This window comes from Amblyraja radiata, chromosome 25 (assembly GCF_010909765.2).
Source record: "Amblyraja radiata isolate CabotCenter1 chromosome 25, sAmbRad1.1.pri, whole genome shotgun sequence".
NCBI lineage: Eukaryota > Metazoa > Chordata > Chondrichthyes > Rajiformes > Rajidae > Amblyraja > Amblyraja radiata.
The window spans coordinates 15,439,506-15,461,210 of record NC_045980.1 but is presented as its reverse complement, the minus strand read 5'-3'; the positions used below and the strand labels follow the sequence as shown (position 1 = coordinate 15,461,210).

Below are 21,705 nucleotides of genomic sequence, written 5' to 3'. Positions count from 1 at the left end.
TAGAATTTTGAATTTGGCATTCGATTGGTACAAGGAGACTACAAAGTTCGTAAAATCTTTTTTTACACACTAACTTTCTACATTTCTACTTTTGGATATGTATGTGGCAAATCTGGCTCATGGAATTCTCTCCCACACTACTAGTTATAGTCGTAACAACATATTTAAATTTTCGATCTTTCCCAACCCCTTAAAAAATGCCTGAAGAAGGGACCCGACCCTAAACGTCGCCTAGCCATTCCCTCCATAGATAGACACAAAATGCTGGAATAACTCAGTGTTATAACGCAGCAGCATCTCTGGAGAGAAGAAATAGGTGACGTTTTGGGTCGAGACCCTTCTTCGGACCCTCCATAGATCCAGCCTGACCTGCTGAGTTCTCCAGCACTTTATGTTTTGCTCTTAAAATAAATATGTGGTCCGTTGAAGAAACAACACGATAGACCACTCTGGAAGTGCAAGTTTTGCTGTACATTTCATACTGTAGAACACATCATAAAACACCTTGGGTGAATTAATGGGGTTAGATTTTTTTTTAATCTGTTGTCTTGAATTAATCGATACCCACCCTGATATCAGATTTAAACCGAAATCCCGATTTTTGTGTTTTGCTATTTGCCTATTTCCTTCGCTCCATAGATGCTGCTGCACCCGCTGAGTTTCTCCAGCATGGTTGTGTACTGTTGTGTATTGTCCATTTTTTGTGCCTGACTATTTGGCGGCCAATCAAGCTGGCTCTAAGGGGGTTGCGTCCAATCACCGACCAGCTTCCCTTAAAATTCCCGTCCAATCAACAAATCGGTCTCCTCCCGTCCAATCAGCCGCTGTCTCCAAGTACGTTGTGTCAAATCACATGTAGACAAAAATGCTGGAGAAACTCAGCGGGTGAGGCAGCATCTATGGAGCGGGGGGAATAGGCAACGTTTCGGATCGAGACCCTTCTTCAGACTGAATCTCCAAGGGCATTGCGTCCAATCACATAATGCAGTTTAATGGTAATTAGCAGCTATGGTAAAGGTTGGAAGCCAGCGGAGGTACTGACAGTCAGACGAGAGCAGGAGAGATTCACACAGTGTATCCATAGCAATTAAGTGTACAATTTCACAATATATGATATACTAAATAACAGGGCTGACAGACCTTGGCTGGGAACCTGGGGCTCACCAAAATTGTTCCCAATTGGGCCCCGCACCTCCTAAGGCCGGTCCTGTGGTTTACAGTCGATAAAATGGATATAAGTAATAATACCGAGATTATTTCATTGGAGCCACGCCGGTAGACAGAACTGGCGAGGCTGTGACCAGTGGATCTGGTTGTATTTTGAAGGTAGACACAAAATGCTGGAGTAACTCAGCGGGACAGGCAGCATCTCTGCAGAGAGGGAATGGGCGGCGCTTCGGGTCGAGACTATTCAGTCCGAAGAAGGGTCTCGACCCGAGGCGTCACCCATTCCCTCTCTCCAGAGATGCTGCCTGTCCCGCCGAGTTACTCCAGCATTTTGTATCTACTACCTTCGATTGAAACCAGCATCTGCAGTTCTTTCTGCAGTACACATGTATTTTGAATTGCGCGGTTGTGTGTGCGATGTTGCGAGCAGCCGTTTGGCAGCTGGCGAGAGCCGTCGGCGGTGGGTTGCAGCAAAGATGTCGGCCGAGCAGTTGCAGAGTGCAGCGATGGAGGAGGTGCAGCAGCTGGTGAAGCAAGAAGGATACCATGGAGGCGCAGATCAAAGCTTACTACGACATCTTGGAGGGGGTGAGTGGAGTGTGGGCGGTGGGGGCGAGGGAGTGAGCGGGAACCTGCGGGTAGGGCTGGAGGTTTTCGTTTCCCGTTAACACAACACAGGAACCCACGGTGCCTGGGCTGGCAATGAAGCCATTCCCATCCGTCTGCACATGATTGTTGTCGCCATTCCTTGCTTGTCAGAAAGCCTTTTAAATGCCACCATTGTTTCTGAAGGCATCCACCACCCTCTGTGAGAAATAAAACCTTTCCCCGCATAACTCTTGTAAACTTTCCTCTCTCACTTTTACATGCCCCCTCGTATTTTACATTTCCACCCTGTAAACTGTTGTTCAAGCTCTCCTAATAGCTAATACTCTCTAATTTGGGCAACATCCCAGTGAACCTGTTATACAACCCCTCCAGAGTTGTACAAGTCTCCACATCCTTCCTATAACGGGAGACTGGAACTGTGCGGAATACTCCAATTGTAGCCTAACCTAAGTTTTATCCAATTGTAACATGACTCATCAACTTTATGCTCAATACTCCACCGATGAAGGCAAGCATGTATTTACCATTGTATCTACTTGTGCTGCCACTTTCATGGAGCTCTGGATTTGCAGCCCAAATCCCCCTGCGTCAGTTGTCTATATAGACTGTTTTATAATATTTTAGCAAAGCTTCCCTCAATCATTAAAATATATCTTGAACATCAAGACACCAACTCAAAAAAACAGACAGCAACAGAATATTAACCCTGATCAAGGCTGCAGCTTCAATGCAGCTGAACAGGTTAAATTATTTTATATTCAATGTTATTATTTCTATATTGATGCCTTTCTCGTGCATTTGGGAGAATGTGAACTTTTTTAATCTACTTTCATTAAGTAGTTTGAAAATGGGGCTGCAAAATCATTCCTGAATTATTTTAGTTTCTGTCTAGCCTTTATCCACCATGGGAAAACTTCATGACTTTGCTCCTACCTATGAGACAGAGTTTGTGACACATTACCTTTCAATTTCTGTTTCTCTGTATGCACTGCAGTCTTAGTGTCCTGACACAGTGATATTAAAAAACAAAGGAGTTCTAGATCCAAGCAAAGAGATTATGGCACACTAGTATTTGGCACTTGCCTTTATCTACTGTAACAATGTGGTCAGCCAGGGACAAAATGAACATATCCAGTTTTGAATCCATCAGATTATGTGAATTCCTGACCCTTGCACAGGGATTAAAGACATGGGGTTTTGATGTATGATTTTGTTGTCCATTTGTGTGGCTTTTACTGCTCAAAGTACATGGTTATGCTGTCTGGTGGCATAATGTGTTCAATAATGAAGAGTAAATACTAAAATAGATGCAACAATCTACTTCAATTAATTTTGATGCACATATGAGAAGTGGAAATACAGTTGTATAATAATGCAGTACAGACGGAATCATATCAACCCTTGCGAATATGCAGCTGTTTATTACGGTCAGCTTATTAATTTCACCTCCCTGTTCAATCCATTCCACTTTGCTTTTACTGCAACACATCCACTTCTCAATGTTACTTTTAATCTGCTTCCATCACCTTTTCAAGCAGTTCCTACCAGATTAAAATTTACCATGTTCAAAAAGAAAGTTCTTACCATCTCTCATTCTTTTGATAATTTGCAAGTTCGAATTTGGTTTTAAATTCAGTATTATATGGCCCAAATTAATTTTTGTTCCAATTTCATGCCTGGTTCTAAAACAAAGTATTTAACATTATATTTGCATTTTAACACTAATTGTGTTGCTGAACCTTTTCTGTTTTAGCAAAAACATGCTGGAATGGATGGGCCATTAGTTGATGTCGACGGATATCCGCGATCGGATATTGATGTTTACCAAGTTCGAACAGCTCGATATAATATCATTTGTAAGTATTGCTGACAGTTTAAAAAATAAATGTTGAAATATGATTAAGGAAAAGTTGTTGCTTTGAGCTACCAATGCAGTATGCTCTCAGCTATCCAGCATCTGTGGTATGTGCCAGTTACACAAACATGCTGGTTGTATGAAAATTGTTTAAAAAAAAAAAACCCCCGCTACATCACACTTACTAGTTTTCTTATCATAAACCTTCTAATAAACTGTTGAACTATGTCATCCGCTTATCCTTCCAAATAGCAGAGTTTTACACTGCAATTCTAGACTGTAAGGCTAAATAATAATAATGTATAGCACAGTGAAAATAAATCAAATGTCTGTACTCACCATCACATAAAATGCGGAATGTTGCTGCTAATCAGCCTACAACTGTGTTGTCCTTATCTATAAGCATAAACTAAATATGTCTTTTCACACATTTTGCATAATCATTGAAATAAAAGTCGCTGTTTGTGAAATTTATGAAATTGCTTAATAATCTTAGAAATGTTTGCTGGTTGCATGAGCATTTTGAATGCATAATTACCAGATAAACAATTCGGAATATTGCATAAAAAAATTATCTGCAACCTGATTGTACAATGATTAGGTACAAGATTCTTTCAACTTAATTTACAGTGATCAAAATAAATAATAAGTTGCAATTACAATGTCAAAAATCTTTCTCAATTCTGTGAGCTTTGATGGTTCTTCACTGGGCTTGCAGGATAATTCCAAATTGTCATACAGCATGGAAACTAGCTATTCGTTCCACAATTTCTATGCTAACCAGTGGAATCCCATCTTCCAGCACTTGACTCAAAGCCTTTAAGATGATTCAAGTGTTCATCTAGACACTTCTAAAATACAGTTAATACAGTGCTTCCACCACTCTCTCAGGCAGTTATTTCAGGTACTTGCCCCTGTCTGGGTGAAAATGGTTCCCCTCAGTTCCCCACTGGGCCTTTTACCTCTTACCCCAAATATATGTTCTCTAGTTTTATCTCCCTCTGATATGAGGAAAAGCTTCATACAGTCTACATTATACATACCCCTCATAATTGTATGGACCTCAATCATGTTCCTACTTAATCTCCTCCACTCCAGGAAAAATAGACCCAGCCTTTCCAATATCTCCTCATAATCACATTGCTGCAACATCCTCTGCAACCTGTTCAGTGTCTTCACATCATTGCTTCATTTTGGAAACAAATAAAATAGTAAGATTAAACGAGAACTTACCAGTTTGAAGTTTGATCTTGATTTTATGAGGAGTTACGATGAGCGATTGCGTGAAGAAGGGCCGTCCGTCCGTCTGCGTGTGCGTCAATCTTCAAAGCAGCGGTGTTAAATCACAGATAAAAAAGAAGACCTGAGAATAGTAAGATTGTGAAAAACTAGAACTTCCATATGACCTTGATAATATGAGGGTGGGAGCGGTGGGCACGTAATCGCTCATCGTAACTCCTCATAAAATCAAGATCAAACTTCAAACTGGTAAGTTCTCGTTTAATCTTACTATTTTACTTCGGAGTCACGTGAGTGACTACGTGAAGATTTCAAAGCTCTGTGATTTCACGCCGGTTACGAATCCAGGCGTCACACACTGAATGGATTGACCATGGATGAGAGTATTATTAAAGCATTCAGACATAACGTAGTTAGTAAAGACACTGATGCTTTAAAATAAAGAAAAATAAATGTTTTATTAGCTTCCCCTCCGAACCTGTGGGAAAACTAGGTAACAGAACTTAAGATGGCACGAGCAAATACCCCTGGTCCGATAATGGGTTTGTTATAAAACCGCTGGAACGTTCTTTCGTTCACCCATCCTGCAGCCGCTAGGATGTCATCAAGGGGCACGTCCATCGTTCTTGCTGCCGGCGTAGATGCAGCCCTGGTGGAGTGAGATTTAAAGATATGAGTATTTATTCCCGCTACCACCATTACCTCCTTTAACCATCTGGAGATAGTTTGTGTTGACACCTTTCGGTGTGGTTTCTTGTGGCTGATGAGGACCGATTGTTCTGAGCCTCTGAGGTTCTCCGTGACTCTCAGGTAGTGGTGTAAATGTGTTACCACACACAATCGTTGGTCCTCTGGATATGCCAGGAACTGGATCTTCATCCCTGGCATTCCTGGCCTGCTCTGTTTGATCAGGTCCTTAACAACGAATGTTATGTTATTCGTATTGCTGGTCATGTAGTCCAGTCGTAGTTTTTGTAGTGTCTGGACTCTTTGGGCTGTTATTAGCGCCATCAGCATAACCACTTTCAATGTTAGTTTTGACAAAGATAAGGCCATTGGCTGTCCCCACTGACGAAGTAAGGTCAGTACCATGCTCACATCCCATGTGTCCGTGTAGCTAGGCCTTGGGGGTATCGAATTGTAAATTCCCTTCATGAATTATATTACGAAGGGGTGCGTTCTTATCGGCCCGTGCCCTGCCTCCAGTGTCAGATAGGAGGATAGTGCACATCTGGCACTGTTGATTGCGCTATAACTTAATTTATAGTCATAGTACAGGGCTGATAGGAAATCCAAGACATCCGTTATCCGAACTGTGTTGTATGTTATATCGTTTGCATGGCAGAGAGCTTCCCACTTCTTAATATGAGTGGCGTACTGTTTTTTGGTACTGTCCCTCCATGCCTTTGTGATGACATCCACAGTTCGTTCGGATAGTCCAATGTCTTGAAATGGCCTCCTCAGAATCTGCAAACCAACAAATTAATTCGGTCAGAAAGTGGATGGTTGCTCCCTGAAACTGGGTTTACTAGGAGATCTCTCCTCTTAGGTACAACCATTAATGGCTGGACTATGATCCCCAATATTTTCGGGAACCAGCTTGTGTAGGCCAATCTGGTACAGGTGCACAACCTTTTATCCGAAAGTCTTGGGACCAGACACTTTTCGTAATTCGGAATTTGTCAGCCTTCGGAATGGAAATTTTTTAGCGTAGATTTTAATGGCTGGCTCAGTGGTAGAGTGCTCGGCTCATATCTGCAAGGTCGCGAGTTTGCGCCTTGATCCCGGCAGTTCCTCGGTCGCGAGTTTGAGTCTTCAATGTAGTTTTTTCTTGCAGAATAAATGTCTGTATGAAATGCAGTGTGTTGAATGAATTCCTGAATTTGTAAATGTGACTGCAGCATTGAATCACCTCTCGCACTCATGTCACCCTAGTGGGGCTACATGCCCTTAGGCGTGTGCAGCGGAGGCGACGTGCGTTTGGCGCCAAACGTGAGCTTTGGTGAGCTTTGGTGTGCAGACGACATCCTGGAAAAAATGTCCGGTTTCTTCCAGGTAGGCGATATACCCTCCCGGGCAATATACCCTCCACTTCTCTTTTATGAAGGGGATTTAGTTCCCCTTTCTTCCAGGACCGACCGGAGGTTCCGCTGTCACCTCTGCGGGCCACCCTCGGTGAACGCTCACTCAACTTTGTCTTGGGATTCCTACTCTTCCGCGCAATGTACCCTCACCTTCTCTTTTATGAATGGGGATTTAGTTCCCCTTTCTTCGAGGACCGACCGGAGGTTCCGCTGTCACCTCTGCAGGCCGCCCTCGGTGAACGTCCTGTCTCCCTGTCCCTGGGATAGTAGGGGGCGATCAAACAGCACAATACCCCCCTCCCCCTCCAACTCCAGAGGAATCCGCTCCCCGATGGGCCGCTACGGTGACAAGTGGCAGTTTGCCCACAGCCCGAGCTGCGCCACCCCAAGAACAAGACGTCCCTTGCACACCATCTGCTTCTGCCCATACGAGGAGCGTGTTCCTCTGGAGTTGGATCTGGGATCTCCGTGCTTGCAGTGGGCCTGGGGGTCGGTGTCCCGATGAGGGGGCACAGCTCGGGCTGTGGGCGAACTGCCACTTGTCGCCGTAGTGGCCCATCGGGGAACGGCTTCTGGTGGTCCTGATGTCTCCGGCTAGTTTGCAGTTTTCCTCTGGAGTTGGAACGGGGCTGGGCTGCTGCTGGCTGTGGGTATCTGGGGATCTCCGTGCTTGCAGTGGGCCTGGGGGTCGGTGTCCCGTTGGTACTGACGTCTCCGGTGACTGGCACTGACCTGCTGGCATCGCCGACGTGAAGACAGTGCAAAGCCCCCGCGCCGGTGCAATGGGCGGGGAGCTGGAGAGGGGAGGGAAGGGGTCACACACATGGCCGGGAAGCAGAGGGGTGTAGGTGGGGTGAAACTGAAGTGAGCGACAATCTGCTGCTGTCTGCCCGCTGAGTTAAAAAGTTCCCACGCAAGACTCACGATACACTGTGTATCGTGAGTCTACCGTGGGAACTTTTTAACTCAGCGGGCAGGCAGCAGCATATTGTCAATTATTAACCCTCCCGCGCAATATACCCTCACCTTCTCTTTTATGAATGGGGATTTAGTTCCCCTTTCCTCGAGGACCGACCGGAGGTTCTGCTGTCTCCTCTGCAGGCCGCGCTCGGTGAACGTTTTCAAGGACCTTTCTTCAAGGACCGAAAAAATGTTCGCTATTCGGAGATTTTCGTTATTTGGATCGTCGGATAAAAGGTTGTGCACCTGTACTACTAAAAATGCCTGTGGCTTTGTCTTGCTTGATTTTAGCCAAGCATCGGTTTATGAGGCAGAATGGTGGGAAAACATAAATATACATTCCTCCCCAGTTTAGAGAAAAGCATCTACTGACTCTGCTCCTGGGTCTGGCTCCCAGGACACATATCTGGGTAATTGATGGTTTGATCTAGATGCAAACAGATCCAAATCTGGAGTGCCAAATCGTATAGTTATTTCATTGAATACCGTACGATTCAACATCCATTCTATATTATCATTAAACATTCGTGACCTTGCATCTGCCACTGTGTTATATCTTCCTGGTAGATATACTGCCGTGACCCAAATATCCCTCTCGATGCACCAGTGCCAAATGAGGTTAGATAATCTGTCACAGGATACAGATTTTACACCACCCATGTGATTGATATATGCTACCGCAGTAGTGTTATCAATCTGAATTTGAACATGCACATGTTGCATGTTGTTACAGAGAGACTTGAGCCCATATTGTGCCCCCAACAATTCTAGGTAATTGATTCCATATAGTTGGAGTATAGTAGACTCTTGCTCATTCCATCTGCCTCCACAGCTCCTGACTGTGTTTGTGGCTCCCCATCCTAAACTGCTTGAGTCGGTTTGGAGAAACACTGATGGGCTCTCAAGTAAGATTTTTCTTGAGCTGAGTCTTATGTTTGCCGTCCACCATTGTAGTTCAATAATGGCTTCAGCTGGTAACCGCATTGATTTGCCAAACTGACCTGCATGCAATTTCAATGCTCGTTCCTTTGCCCGCTGTAAATGCTGGTAATGCAAAGGTCCGTAGCGTACTGCAGGAAAAGCAGCTACCAATTTGCCAATTACACTTGCTGTTTGTCTGATAGTTGGTTTGTGTTTTTCTATCTGATCATTGCAGGCTTTCCTCAAGTCTTGTTGTTTGCCTTTAGGCAAAGTCACCAACATGGTTACTGTATTGATAGTAAATCCTAGGCAATCAATGGTAGGAGTTAATTTTGATTTAACTGGATGGATTAGGAACCCAAGTTTTTCAAACAGGGTTTTGGTTGCCTTGACTGTTGCTTCTGCCAATTCTTTGGTGACTCCAAAGATGAAAATGTCATCCAAATATGCCATGACAATGTGATTTTGAGATCTAGCAGCCCCAGAATTGGTTTCAGTAATTTGGTAAACAGTCTAGGGGCTGATGCCAACCCATTTGGCAGAGCCTTGTATTGCCATAATTGACCCATCCAGGTAAACTTCAAATATCTCCTATACTCTTTGTGAATAGACACCGAATAGTATGCATCTTTGAGGTCGATGCATGCCATATAGCCATTTTTGGAAACCAAATGAGTTGATGTTCCAAAATTGTCCATTTTAAAGTGTTTATATTGCACATATGTATTGAGTTCCGTAAGATCCAAAATAATACGGATCCCTCCATCTTTTTTCTCTTTTGGAAATAAATTGGATATAAATTGGTGAGGTTCTGTGTATGGCCTCTCAATAACATTATTGTCAGATGACGTTTCAATTTCTTTTTGTATATTCATTGTCTCTTTTTGGGAAAAGACATATGTGCGAATATTAGAATGTGTTGGTGGTGGTGATGAATTCAAATTAAACTCAATTTTGAATCCTTCTATACTGTGCAGTATGAATGGATCCTTAGTAACCCAACACCATTCTTTTAAGAAGTATTTTAACCTTCCCCCCACCTGTAAGTGAGGTTCGCCTGGTATGTTCCCTGAGGAACTGGTTTGACTTACCTCTGTGTTACTGGCGGCGTGGCGCTGGTTTTCGTCCGCGAGGTTTGGGGAGCAGAGCTGGTGTTTGCTCTCTCCTCATCCTCGCTATCGGCCTGCTGGGGCATGCCCCTAAAAAAGACCTTGACTCAGGTGTGAATCTTCCTCCGGTGCCTGGCTCTCTAGGTGTAAAAACGCCGAGAGCTGTAGGGGTGGAATCTCGTGGATGGACCCCTGGGTGTGGCCTGACCTCTTGTTATGAGGCGCACGGTTTTTGCCTCGTCATCCAGGTCCCGTACCTGTCTTGACAGGTCTTCCCCAAACAGGTAGTTTGCGGGCTGGATGTCGCTAGCTTGGCAAAGAGCTGCAAACTTCGAATTTATTGCTGGTTTTATTGCCTCTTTCCGAATGCAGTTTATTTCGAAGCGGGCATTACATAGCAGTGCCACGGTATCCTGTTCCCGGTCAGTGAGGAGGCATCCTTCCACACCTCCTGCAAACGAAGTAATTCCAGACCCCAGCAGGTTTAATACTTTTTGGAACTTCAGTTTCTGGTTCCTGATGATGGGACCTATTTGCCCCCAATTATACGGTTCACCGCTTGAACCTTGAGGGAAGCACAGTTAGATGGTGGGGGGTACCTGTTCAGGGTTTCTTCCATGTGATTGTAGAGGTACTTCCTCCAATCTCCCCTGGGAGTGTTCCCCCCTTGTGCTTCCAAACTCTGAATCCGGGTAATCCCCGTATGTACTTCCCCCTTCCATGGGAAAGACATATTGCTGCCCAGAGTGTGAGGCTGCTGGCACGGTCTGTAGAAGGGACTCGTGCTGATATTGCTCCTTTCTCCGGAGTTTATCATTGTGGAGCAGCTTCTCCACAAGCTGCTCCATGTGGGAGAGTCGTCCTCGGACGCTTCCCTATGAGGGAGGGTATCCCTCTTCCCCGGACTCATCCGAGTCTACGGGTCTGGCAGACTTATGGGTGGCTTTACGTCCCACCGGGACCACCACGGTGCTTTCCTCCTGCACCAAGTCTGCTGCTGCCGGTTCTGATGCCGGCGGCAATGTCGGCGAAAATGACCGTCGTCCGCAACCGGGAATGCTGCGGTCTTCGGCAGCCGGTTTCCCCGCGGACCGTCTCTTCGACATTTTTTGGGGCTCTGAAACACAAATAATTCCTTAGCCCGAACAGAAAGCGCAGGGTAAGTGGTTCAACTTTTCTTACCTGCCGCCTATCCCAACGGCTGGGAGGACGCAGTGCCTCTCCAGTCCGTTGCGCGCGTTGCTTTCAGACGTAATGACGCGCACGCAGACGGACGGCCCTTCCTCACGTGACTCCGAAGTAAAATGACTGATTCTTCTCAAAACTCTTTTTTTCATTTTTACAATGACAAAGAAGCTATTCTTATGTCTGTTTTTGAAGAGGCCATTTTTTGGAGACAGCAAAGGGGGTAAATTAAAAAAAATATTTTTCCTTTTTTACCCTTCAAATTGAGATAATTAAGTTCAGGTTTACATCTTCTGGCAAAGTCTTTTTTTTTTTTTGCATTATGTTGATTATGAATGTGAAATTAAATGTAGAAAATGCAGGAGCCCCTTTTATGACGTGACACTCAGATTGGGTATGGCAACTATTGTTCTGACCGAACACTTGACTGTGCTTGAAATATATTGTGGATGTTTTTGTTTCTTATAAAGGTCTACAAAATGATCATAAATCCTTGATGAAAGAGATTGAGGCAGCACTGCACAAACTGCATGCACATGACAAGGAAAAGCATAGAGAAGATGAGGCAGGGGCACATGAAGAAACAATGGAACAGGAAAGTCGAATATTACTTGCTTTTGCCAAAGTAGACACTGTTAGTCCAGGTTCGCCAGCCAGTATGTCAGTAAGTATATAAAAACACAAGTAATCAAGATTCTGTCCAAATGTATGACAAATCCTTAAGTTATTTTCCGTGATGCTTTTAAAAAAATTACAAATATGGAATATTCTCGCTAATTAGTTCTAATAGTTCTAATTAAATGATATTCTAGTCAACTTATAAAACAATTTATTGATTTTGTATCACTGCTACAGAGTGACACACCTTATTTTAGGTTTGCATGTTAAATCTTGCACTTGGATTGTTATGCTTTCTTATATAAATGGCTATTGTAATAGTTTTTTTTAGGTTTAAGCATGTGAAGAGATTGAGATGTGAGATATTGTGGGTGGGAGTTTTGAGAGGTGGGGGACAATACCCCCCCCATGTTTCGTGACCTGGGCGCAACAGCCAGTCCCAGGTGGGCTTGCTTGCCCCAGGTCTGGCTATAGCGCCCAGGTCAGCTGGCAGGTCTGGCTGTAGTGCCCAGGTCGGCTCGCTTGCCCCAGGTCTGGTTGCAGTTCCCAAGTCGCCTGCGTGCCCCGGGAATGGCTGCAGTTCCTAGGTCGCGAAAACTAATTGAAAAAAAAATACGCCTGCGGGCCGGATGATTTCAGGTTACGGGCCCGATCCGGCCCATGGGCCATAGGTTGCCGACCGCTGTCCTAGATGTCAGGCCTCATTGTGTGTGTGTGTGTCCCCGATTTCCGCCCATGCCTCACCCAGCCCCACAATGGCTGAAGACAAGGAAGAGCTTCCTTCACACAGTATAGCCACTGTCACAATCTCCTCAAGCAACCAGATTAGACTTGTGGGAAAAGAAACGCAATGAAAACCACCACCACGTAAAGATGCCAAATCCCAACCAAGGAACAGCTACCACCTGGTCACAGGCGTGACTGGAAGACCTGGAAGTCCCTGAATAGGCTTCGTACAGGGATGGGCCAATGCAAGACCAATATGAGCAAAGGGGGCTATGTAGATGTGGCAGACACAGAATGTGAATGTGGAACATCTGTACAATCCATGCCACACCTACTAAGATGCCCACTTCTTGGTGAACAATACTGCCTGGAAGATTTAGCGGTGGCAAATGAGAAGGCTGACCACTGTGCAAGAACCTGGACAAACATTTGAAACATAGATGATGGACACGAAAGAAGAAGACCCAAAGACGTGCGGGTTTGTAGGTTAATCGACCTCTAAGTTGTCCCCAAATGTGCATGAAGTGGATGCGAGAGTGGGAACTAGTGTGAACGGGTGATCAATGATCAGCATAGACTCATTGGCCTGTTTCCATGCGATATCGCTAAACTAAACTACATTTCTGAAGGATCGGATACAGGCAGCAGAATTTTGAGTGAAATTTTGCTGGGATCAGTATTTGGCTAGAAAAGCCGCAGAATGACTGAGCCACGTCTATAATTACGAGAAACATGTAGATGTGAAATAACGGGAGCCTGGGACAATTCACGGAACAACTCTACTGGTTAAGGTGGAAGGAGGAGGAGAATCCATCGCTGAAGGTCTCTGACTATGATCGAAACAAAAATGAATCATGGACATTTTGTATAGTTAGAGGAGGCCATAAACTCTACCATGCCTGTGCTGGTCAAAAACAAATATGTAATCTAATTCTATCTTCCAGTACTAGATCCATATTCCTGTTGATCAGAGCCTTTGAAGTATGAATCCAAATACATTTTAAATATGAACATAGTCCAGTCCATCACAGTCATGTCACTTCCTTCCATCCAGTTCATCTTCATGGTATGTTTCATCAGGAAGGCTGGAAATATCATCAAGGATGCCTGCCACTCTGGTCATTCCCTTTTCTCTTTTCTACCTTCTGGGTGAAGATGCAGGAACCTGGAAGCTTGGAGGTCCAGACTTAAGAATAGTTTCTTCCCCACTGCTAACTGTCCCTTGAATCAACTACCTCTTTAACACTCCATGCTTGGAGGTATTGCTATGTATTCTTATTCTTAATTCTACCTCATTTGGTTATTTTGTTGTTGTACTTTATTCCTTGGCAATACTCGGATTTTGCACTGCAATCTGTACCATTTTATTGCTTTGCATGTTGTATTTATTATTGTATTCATAATTTCTCTATGCATACTGTTTATTATAGTAGCTTTGTGTGGAATTTCCTTACACCCTGACGTATATGACAATAGATGAATCTGAGCATTCTGGGATTGTTACTGCTATACTCTTTCAGACAGTGAGTTGCAGACCCCAACCTCCTGCAGGATGAAAAACATTTTCCTCTAATCCTTGTACCAAATAACAATCTTATTTCCTTGGTTTATAGAAAATAGAGTAAAAAAGGAGCTATTTTTACCTTTTTTTATTCTCCTTACCTAAGGCTATTCTGTTCCAACCAATCTCCTAACGCAATTCTATTGATCTGAACAGTTATGGAAAGATAATACAATGATGTAGTTGCAGAGAGGACAACATGAAAATATGCTTCACACTGCATCTCATTTGTGAATTTAATAGAGTTTAGTGTTGGTTAAACATGATTCGAGATATTTAAACAAGACGTTGGGCAAATGACATTCATTTGACTGATAACAAAACGTGGACAGTCAATGTTTCAGGGGTTCATCTGGACTCTTAGAAATGTTGAAAATAGTGTGTCAGGCTGTATCTGTGCGAAGAAAAACTGAGTTAGTATTTCAGCTTGAAGATCTACTTCGGAACTGAGAAGGAGACAAAAGAAGCTTGTGGGGAGGGTGAGGGAGGGGAATTGCCTCTGATCAGGTAAAGAAAGGAGAGATTAGATAGACAGAGAAAATGAAATAGTAATACATTATATGGGATAGTTATTCAGTATATTGCATGATTGCAGTAGAAATGTATTCACAGCACAGTTATCTGTTCAGTATTTGTTTTCTTGATGTACATATGTGATGGAGAATGAGATGAGGCCCATAGTTAAACTACATTTCTATGTCAATCACCATTCAAATATTTGGTTTTGGGAAAAATATTGTCCTTAGAATAATTACAATGGCATTTGGAATAGGAGACACTTTTATACATGAATGCTCTTCCTCTTCCAGGGTTTGCAGGTTGGTGATGAAATTATAGAATTCGGCTCTGTAAATACACGGAATTTCCAAAATTTGCAAAATATTGCCAAGGTCGTCCAGCATAGTGAAGGGGTGAGTGCCTGTGTCTCTTTTATGACAAATATTGCTTTTATCTTCATTTTTATAGTGCATTGTGTGTGTGTGAGAATTATTTCATCGTGGCTAAAATTCCTTTACATATTTTCTTTGAAAACCTATAACTGGGAACTATCAACTATATTCACAAATATCTCTGAATATTATTTGTTTTTAATTAATTTATTGAGCCTGCATCATTCGCTGGATAGGAATTGATTACTTACTTAACCAGTTCTCTTACTTTTGGCCACTAATTTGAATATCATTGTACCTAAATTGGTGACAATAAAAGACCTTTGAAACATCTCTGCAACAAAATGTGTAAATTATATCATGATTTGATCTCTAAATCCAACTTGTGTCCTAATCTAATGGAAAATCGTGGCATCATCTTCTCTTCCTATATCCACTCTGATATCACCACCCTCCTGTAAAGCTTAGTTTGCCAAGATTAGAAACTATTCTATTACAGTACCAGAAATAATGATTGAAACCAGGACATGTCATCTAGGATATAAGTTGTCTAGGACAGAAAGGTCAGTGTGGGAATGTGAAGGAAAATTCCCTGTCCTAGGCCTCCTCCGTTGTCAGAATGAGGTAAAACGCAAATTGGAGGAACAACATCTCATCTTTCGCTTGGGCAATTTACAACCCAGTGATGTGAATTTGATTTATTTAACTTCAAGTAACCCCTGCATTCCCCCTCTCTCCATCCCCCCCCACCCAAGTCGCACCAGCTTCTCGTTCGCACCTAGCAAAGCTAACAATGGCCTGTTTCCTTTATCATCATTGCTTTTTTGCATATCTTTCATTCATTTGTTCTTTATCTCTCGTTACCCTTTCCCCTGACTAGTCTGAAGAAGGTTCTCGACCCAAAATGTCATCCATTCCTTCTCTCCAGAGATGCTGCCTGCCCCGCTGACTTTCTCCGGTATTTTGTGTCTACCTACAGTTTAAACCAGCATTTGCAGTTCCTTCCTACACATTTAGAATTTAGATAGAATTTATTACCACACAACCAGGGTCGGTGGAATTTGGGTTGTCAGCAGCGATACAATAATAAAGAACACACAACCACAATAAAAATGTAACACAAACATCCACCACAGCATTCATCACTGGTGGAAGGCACAAAATTTGGCCAGTCCTCCTCCATTTCCCCCCCGTGGACAGGACCAGAGTCCAGAGTCAGTCCAGGATCGGCTCTTCCTCACCGGAGACCGCGGCTTTAAGTTTTTGTAGGCCGTAGGCCGGCGGTCGAGATTTAAAGTCTCCGCCGCAGCCAGAAGCACCGTAGACTGCAGGGCCGGCGGTCGAAGCTCCCTCCAGGGGTGATGGTAAGTCCATGCCGGCCCCGCGGTAGAAGTTGGCCGCGGGCCGGCAGTGATGGCTTCTTCTTCCCACGAGGGATCCCGGGCTGTAGACGCCGCACCAGCTGGAGCTCTGCAGACCGCGATTTCAGGCTGCGACTTCAGGCTGCCGGCTGCCCCGGGCCAGCGAAACGGAGCGCTCCCCTCCAGCGAGCCCCAGCGAGGGCTCACCCGCTCCACAACGAGAGTCCACGCTGCGCCCGCCGCTGAAGTCCCGGGCGCGTCTCCGGGAAAGGCCACGACGATCCTTGATGTTAGGCCACGGGGGAGGCGACCTGGAAAAAGTCGCCTCTCCATGGAGGAGGCGACCGAAGCGGTTTCCCCCTCACCCCCCCACACCACCCCCCACACAAAACACACAAAGGAACATTAAACACATACTTTAAAACATACTAAAAAAAAATTTAAAAGTTGGAAAAACTGACGCGCTGCTGACATGGCTGCCCCCTATGATCATCGTGATGTCAAATTAAACTTATCTCCTCTGTCTGCACACGATCCATATCCCTCCATTCTCTGTCATCTTACAAAAGGCTTCTAACATTGGAATAACATTTTTCATGTGTGTTGCCACTCTCTTGTAATGAAGGCCAACATATCATTTGTCTTCCTAATTGCACGTTGTAACTGCATGTCTTTCTGCATTTCAAGTTCAATGTTTTAAAATATATCTTATATTTTTTTCAACCATGTTGAATACGTTTACATTTTCCCCACCATGAACTCCATCTACTATCTTCACTCTCTGTTTCCCTCTGTGGATTCTTTATATCTTCCATAAAGTTCACTTTTCCAGATACAGAATAGGCTTAGATAGATATTTGAACTAGTGCCACTCTATAGGATTAACACCGTTGCTCAAATGCCAAGTGACCCATTTCTGCATTATTCAACGTTACTTCTGAATGCTACTTGCTGTGGAATGGCTTAACTGGGATATTTTCTAATTTATTGACCTGAAACATTACACATAAAATGCTGAAATATTTCTAGGATTTTCTCATTTTGTTTTGGATTTGTAGCATTGGTAACATTATGCTTTTTTAACTAATTTATTTTCAGAGGTGAGAAGTTGAAATATAAAATGGTTGCATTATATGCTTATATGATATACACTGCATTTTCAAGTAATTTGCGATGCTTGAAATGCTTCAAAGTATTTATGGGGGAGATCAGTAAAGCGCTATATAAATGCCAGATCAAAAATACAAATGATCATTAAATTGAAAACTGATTTTGCACACAACATTGATTTCACATTTAAAAGGTGAGAAATTAAATATTCACCTGGTAAATCTATAATCTGGTTTATTCCAGGAGTTATGGGAAATTTAAGTACATTTACTTCTTTTGGTTGACTATAGTAATGTTTCCTTACAGAAACCCATAAGCATAACAGTCACTCGAAATGGACAGAATGTACACATCAGTCTCACACCGCAGCAATGGAGTGGAAGAGGGTTGTTAGGGTATGTCATATTGTATTAAGATAACTAATGGGAAATTAAGAATGAATAACTGAATGTTTATGTCTTTCATATGTGCTTCTTTGGTCTCAATTGCAGGCTTAAGAAAATGAGTCTCATGAGGTTACTTTATTGCATAGGAGCAAACAACAATCAATTCAATGTGTCCTTGTATAATATTAGATAGTAGTAAATCCACAACAATTCTTCACTTAACTTGGTTGTGACTAAAATAAAACAACTTCTAACTAATCACTTGCATTTTACTTTTAAGCCTGCTTTAGCAATTGTTTCTTGGAAATCCCATCCTTTAATGGCATTGAAAAGATAAGATTAAAAAAACTTTTGGACAGAATAAGAATGAGAGGTTAATGGTCGTCTCAAAATGGTTAACCACAAGATGACAGATGGGATTATCTTTGCCATTATTTTTTATAATAATGAATATTGAAGTCAACATTGGCAGAAATTAATTATTAAATGCAACTCTTTAATTCTGATGTTGCGTGCATTCTTGGGGGTTGTAAACCTTTGCGGTGGAAAATATAGGCTGCATAGCTCCACAGATAAAGTCCCTTCTTTAACACAAGCAGACAGTTGGAAGCACTTTTGCCGCTGAGTCAAAGTGTTATGGATTTCAGATCCACTCGAAAGATGATGGCACAAAAATCAAGGTGAATGACCAGTGCAAGTACTGTCAAAAGTATTATATTTCAAACATTAAAACCAGAAGATTGTCTAAAGTTAGATCACCAAATAGGCGCGGTGGTTAAGTCCAGCTTCTTTCACTTAAGGAAGCTGGCAAAGGTGAAGCCCATTCTCGAGCGGCAGCATTTTGAGACAGTAATCCATGCCTTTATTACATCTAGGCTGGATTACTGTAACGCACTCTATTTTGGAGTTGCTCGTTCTTCACTGGCTCGTCTCCAGTTGGTTCAGAATGCTGCTGCTCGCCTTTTAACAGGAACTCGAAAGAGGAAGCACATAACACCAATTCTGGCCTCCCTCCACTGGCTCCCGGTGCACTCTCGAGTTCATTTTTAAATTCTGTTATTTGTTTTTAAATCTCTGAATGGGCTCGCCCTGCCTTACCTCTCTGAGCTGCTCCACCCATTCGCTCCTGCCCGGTCCCTCAGGTCAGCTGATCAGCTGCTCCTGGAGGTACCGAGGTCTAAGCGGAAGCTCAGAGGGGATAGAGCCTTCTCTGTTGCTGCTCCGGCACTCTGGAACGCTCTGCCGTTGCACGTCAGACAGGCCCCCTCACTGTCCATCTTCAAAGCCAGTGTTAAAACACATTTATACTCCCTGGCTTTTGACCATGCATGAGACTGCTCCTGTTTTTAGTGTTTTTAATATTTCTTTATTTTGAATATCTTTACTTACTCCATCTTTTAATTGTTATTATTGGTGTGTATTAACTTTTTTGTCAATGATTAGTGATGTACAGCACTTTGTTGCAACTATGATTGTTTTTAAAGTGCTCTATAAATAAAATTATTATTATTATTATTAAAGTGTTCACAAAACACCGTTTCAATGAGAATCTGAGAATTTACCCCTAGAACTTAGATAAAATATATCCTTTAACCAACACCTAAAATAGATACAAGGTGCTGGAGTTGGGCAGCATCTCTGGAGAACATGGATAGGTGACGTTTCGGGTCGGGTCACTTCATTCCATGTTCTTCAGATATACTGCCGAACCCACTGAGTTACTCCAGCACTGAAACCGTTTGTAAACCGCCATCTGCAGTTCCTTGTTTCATCACCTGAAAAAATATTTGTTCAATACCATGCTGTCATTTGTAAGGGTTTGCTGTGCACAAGTTTGTTGATATAGTTCGATCATATAGTTCATTCGGTCCATCGTGTATATTGACCTCCCACTATCGAAACGCATGCCTCATCAAAGATTCACACCATCCTGGTCGTATTCTCTTCTTGGTGCCACCATGGAGAAGAAGGTACAGAAGCCTGAAAAGTTATTTTCAGGTTCGAGAACGGCCTCTTCCCATCAACCATCCATTGTAGCATGAAATACACTTCAGAGGTTCTTTGGTATGTTTCAAGACTGTATACATTTGTATTTCTTTCTTGTTGACCGGGAGGATTGGGAGTGTATTCCACAGTCTCTCCAGGAAGCCTTTGCGATCCCTCTGTCAGTTGCATCCCCTTTCTCCCTCTTCTTGTGGTAGCCCCAATATCTACAGCCAAAATCAGTACTTTCCTTCCCCAATTTCGAAGGACCGTCCAAAGGTTTCTTGGCTATAGCTTCCTGCTGCATTTGTTCTGTCTTAACCATCAGCTGCGTTGAGCATTTGGGATTGTGCAATATACTTAAAGCTGGCTACTGTATCTTCACAACATCAGTGCATCCTATAACTGTATTTCCTATATCAGTTGACAGATTTTTAAATGGTTTCATTTGTATCCAAAAAATGATAAGCCTAAATGAGTCTAACACAGAAATGTATTTAAAATTGAGCAGAAAATAATTCAGAATTTCTTGTTTTCCAGGTGCAATATTGTTCCTTTACAGAACTGAATATCATTGATTTCCCCACAGAATAAGTCCTCACCTACAAATTGCTAAATACAGAACTCTAATCTCAAAAAACCGAAGCAAAACTGGATCTTGAAACATTAAAACAGCAACTTATTTTACAGGTTTTCAATATGTCCAATTTGAATATGCAGAAAATGTTTTTTATTTGAGCCTGGTATATCTTTACTTTGTTGTATAAGTTTTTATTCGTACGTGTTCTTTTTCGGTGGTAGTTTTAAATCCTTTCATCGTTTTCTGTCACCTTTTTATTTGTCAGCTGAGAATGGATTTGTCACAATTAATGTTTTGGGACACTTGACAAAAGTGATTAAAACGTAAATCGAGTTCTGCTGTTGTAATATTACTTTACTTCCAGCCCCACATGGGGAGAAGGCAGTTTCTAATTCTAGCCTTGGATGATTTTAAAATCATAACATGGGCTGTCGTTAAATTATTTTGGTGCTTCATAGGAGTTAGTGAGATTATATACCTGCATTGGGATTGGGTCAAGTGTAAAATGCTGCACATTCATACACTTAAGAATCGCATCTTTATAAATTAAATTCCTATTTTTTACATAAAGTAAAATTGCAATATTTTTTGGACTTTGAAATGTATTAAGCATCACAGATGTTTGATATGGCTACTTTTTGGTATACTAATTAATTTTACCGGATCTTTACACTTGAAGAATTCTGAGCATTTGTTTTTCATGCAAATATAAGTGTAGTTGGGGAATAAAATGCCAAACGATTTAAGAATAAAACAAGTATTTTTGTTAATGTGTTACTATTAATGTTCACTTTGAATAATTTATTTGAAATATAAGGATTTTTTTGTCAGCTGTAAAGTGATGCTGTCAAATAATCACATCATATTATGTACTGTTCATTTTTTCCCTTTAAATAAGAATAATATCATGTTCAGTTTTTAGCAAATGTGGATAAATGTGGTAGGTTTCTAACCTTGTTCCCAAGACAATAGTTAACCTAATACATTGTGGATTATTTAAATATAACTGCTGGTTTTGCCAGATTATCTACTGAATTAATTTTCAAACTTATTTTTGAGAAATAAAAATATAATGTAGCATCCAGTGTGCATTCACAAAATAATTATTATTTAGATCAAGGGCAGCAAAGCTAAGACAAATCAATGCTTTTTTCCAACATTTGTATAGGATCCTAGAAGATAAATTTGAACTGGAAGGGTTAACTTTGAACTGAGGATCCAAACATTAAAGATTGTATCCATCCTTTCGAACTGTTTCATAAATGTTCATCAATGTTTCAAAACATTTCCAATATTTTTCCCAAAAGTTCCATCCATGTTTTCTGAAGGTGTTATTTCTTAACTAGGAAATTGTTTTAGGA

General features: G+C 42.2%; 1 protein-coding gene across 1 annotated transcript; it reads left to right on the top strand.

Moving 5' to 3' along the window:
• The first annotated feature begins 1,558 nt into the window (after positions 1 to 1,558).
• On the top strand, positions 1,559 to 21,428 carry psmd9 (proteasome 26S subunit, non-ATPase 9). The gene is given in 7 exon segments (XM_033043235.1): positions 1,559 to 1,700; positions 1,702 to 1,755; positions 3,530 to 3,632; positions 11,600 to 11,793; positions 14,844 to 14,945; positions 17,702 to 17,790; positions 20,305 to 21,428. Coding segments are annotated over 7 exon segments (627 nt in total). The 5' UTR covers positions 1,559 to 1,643; the 3' UTR covers positions 20,333 to 21,428.
• Positions 21,429 to 21,705: the final 277 nt, after the last annotated feature.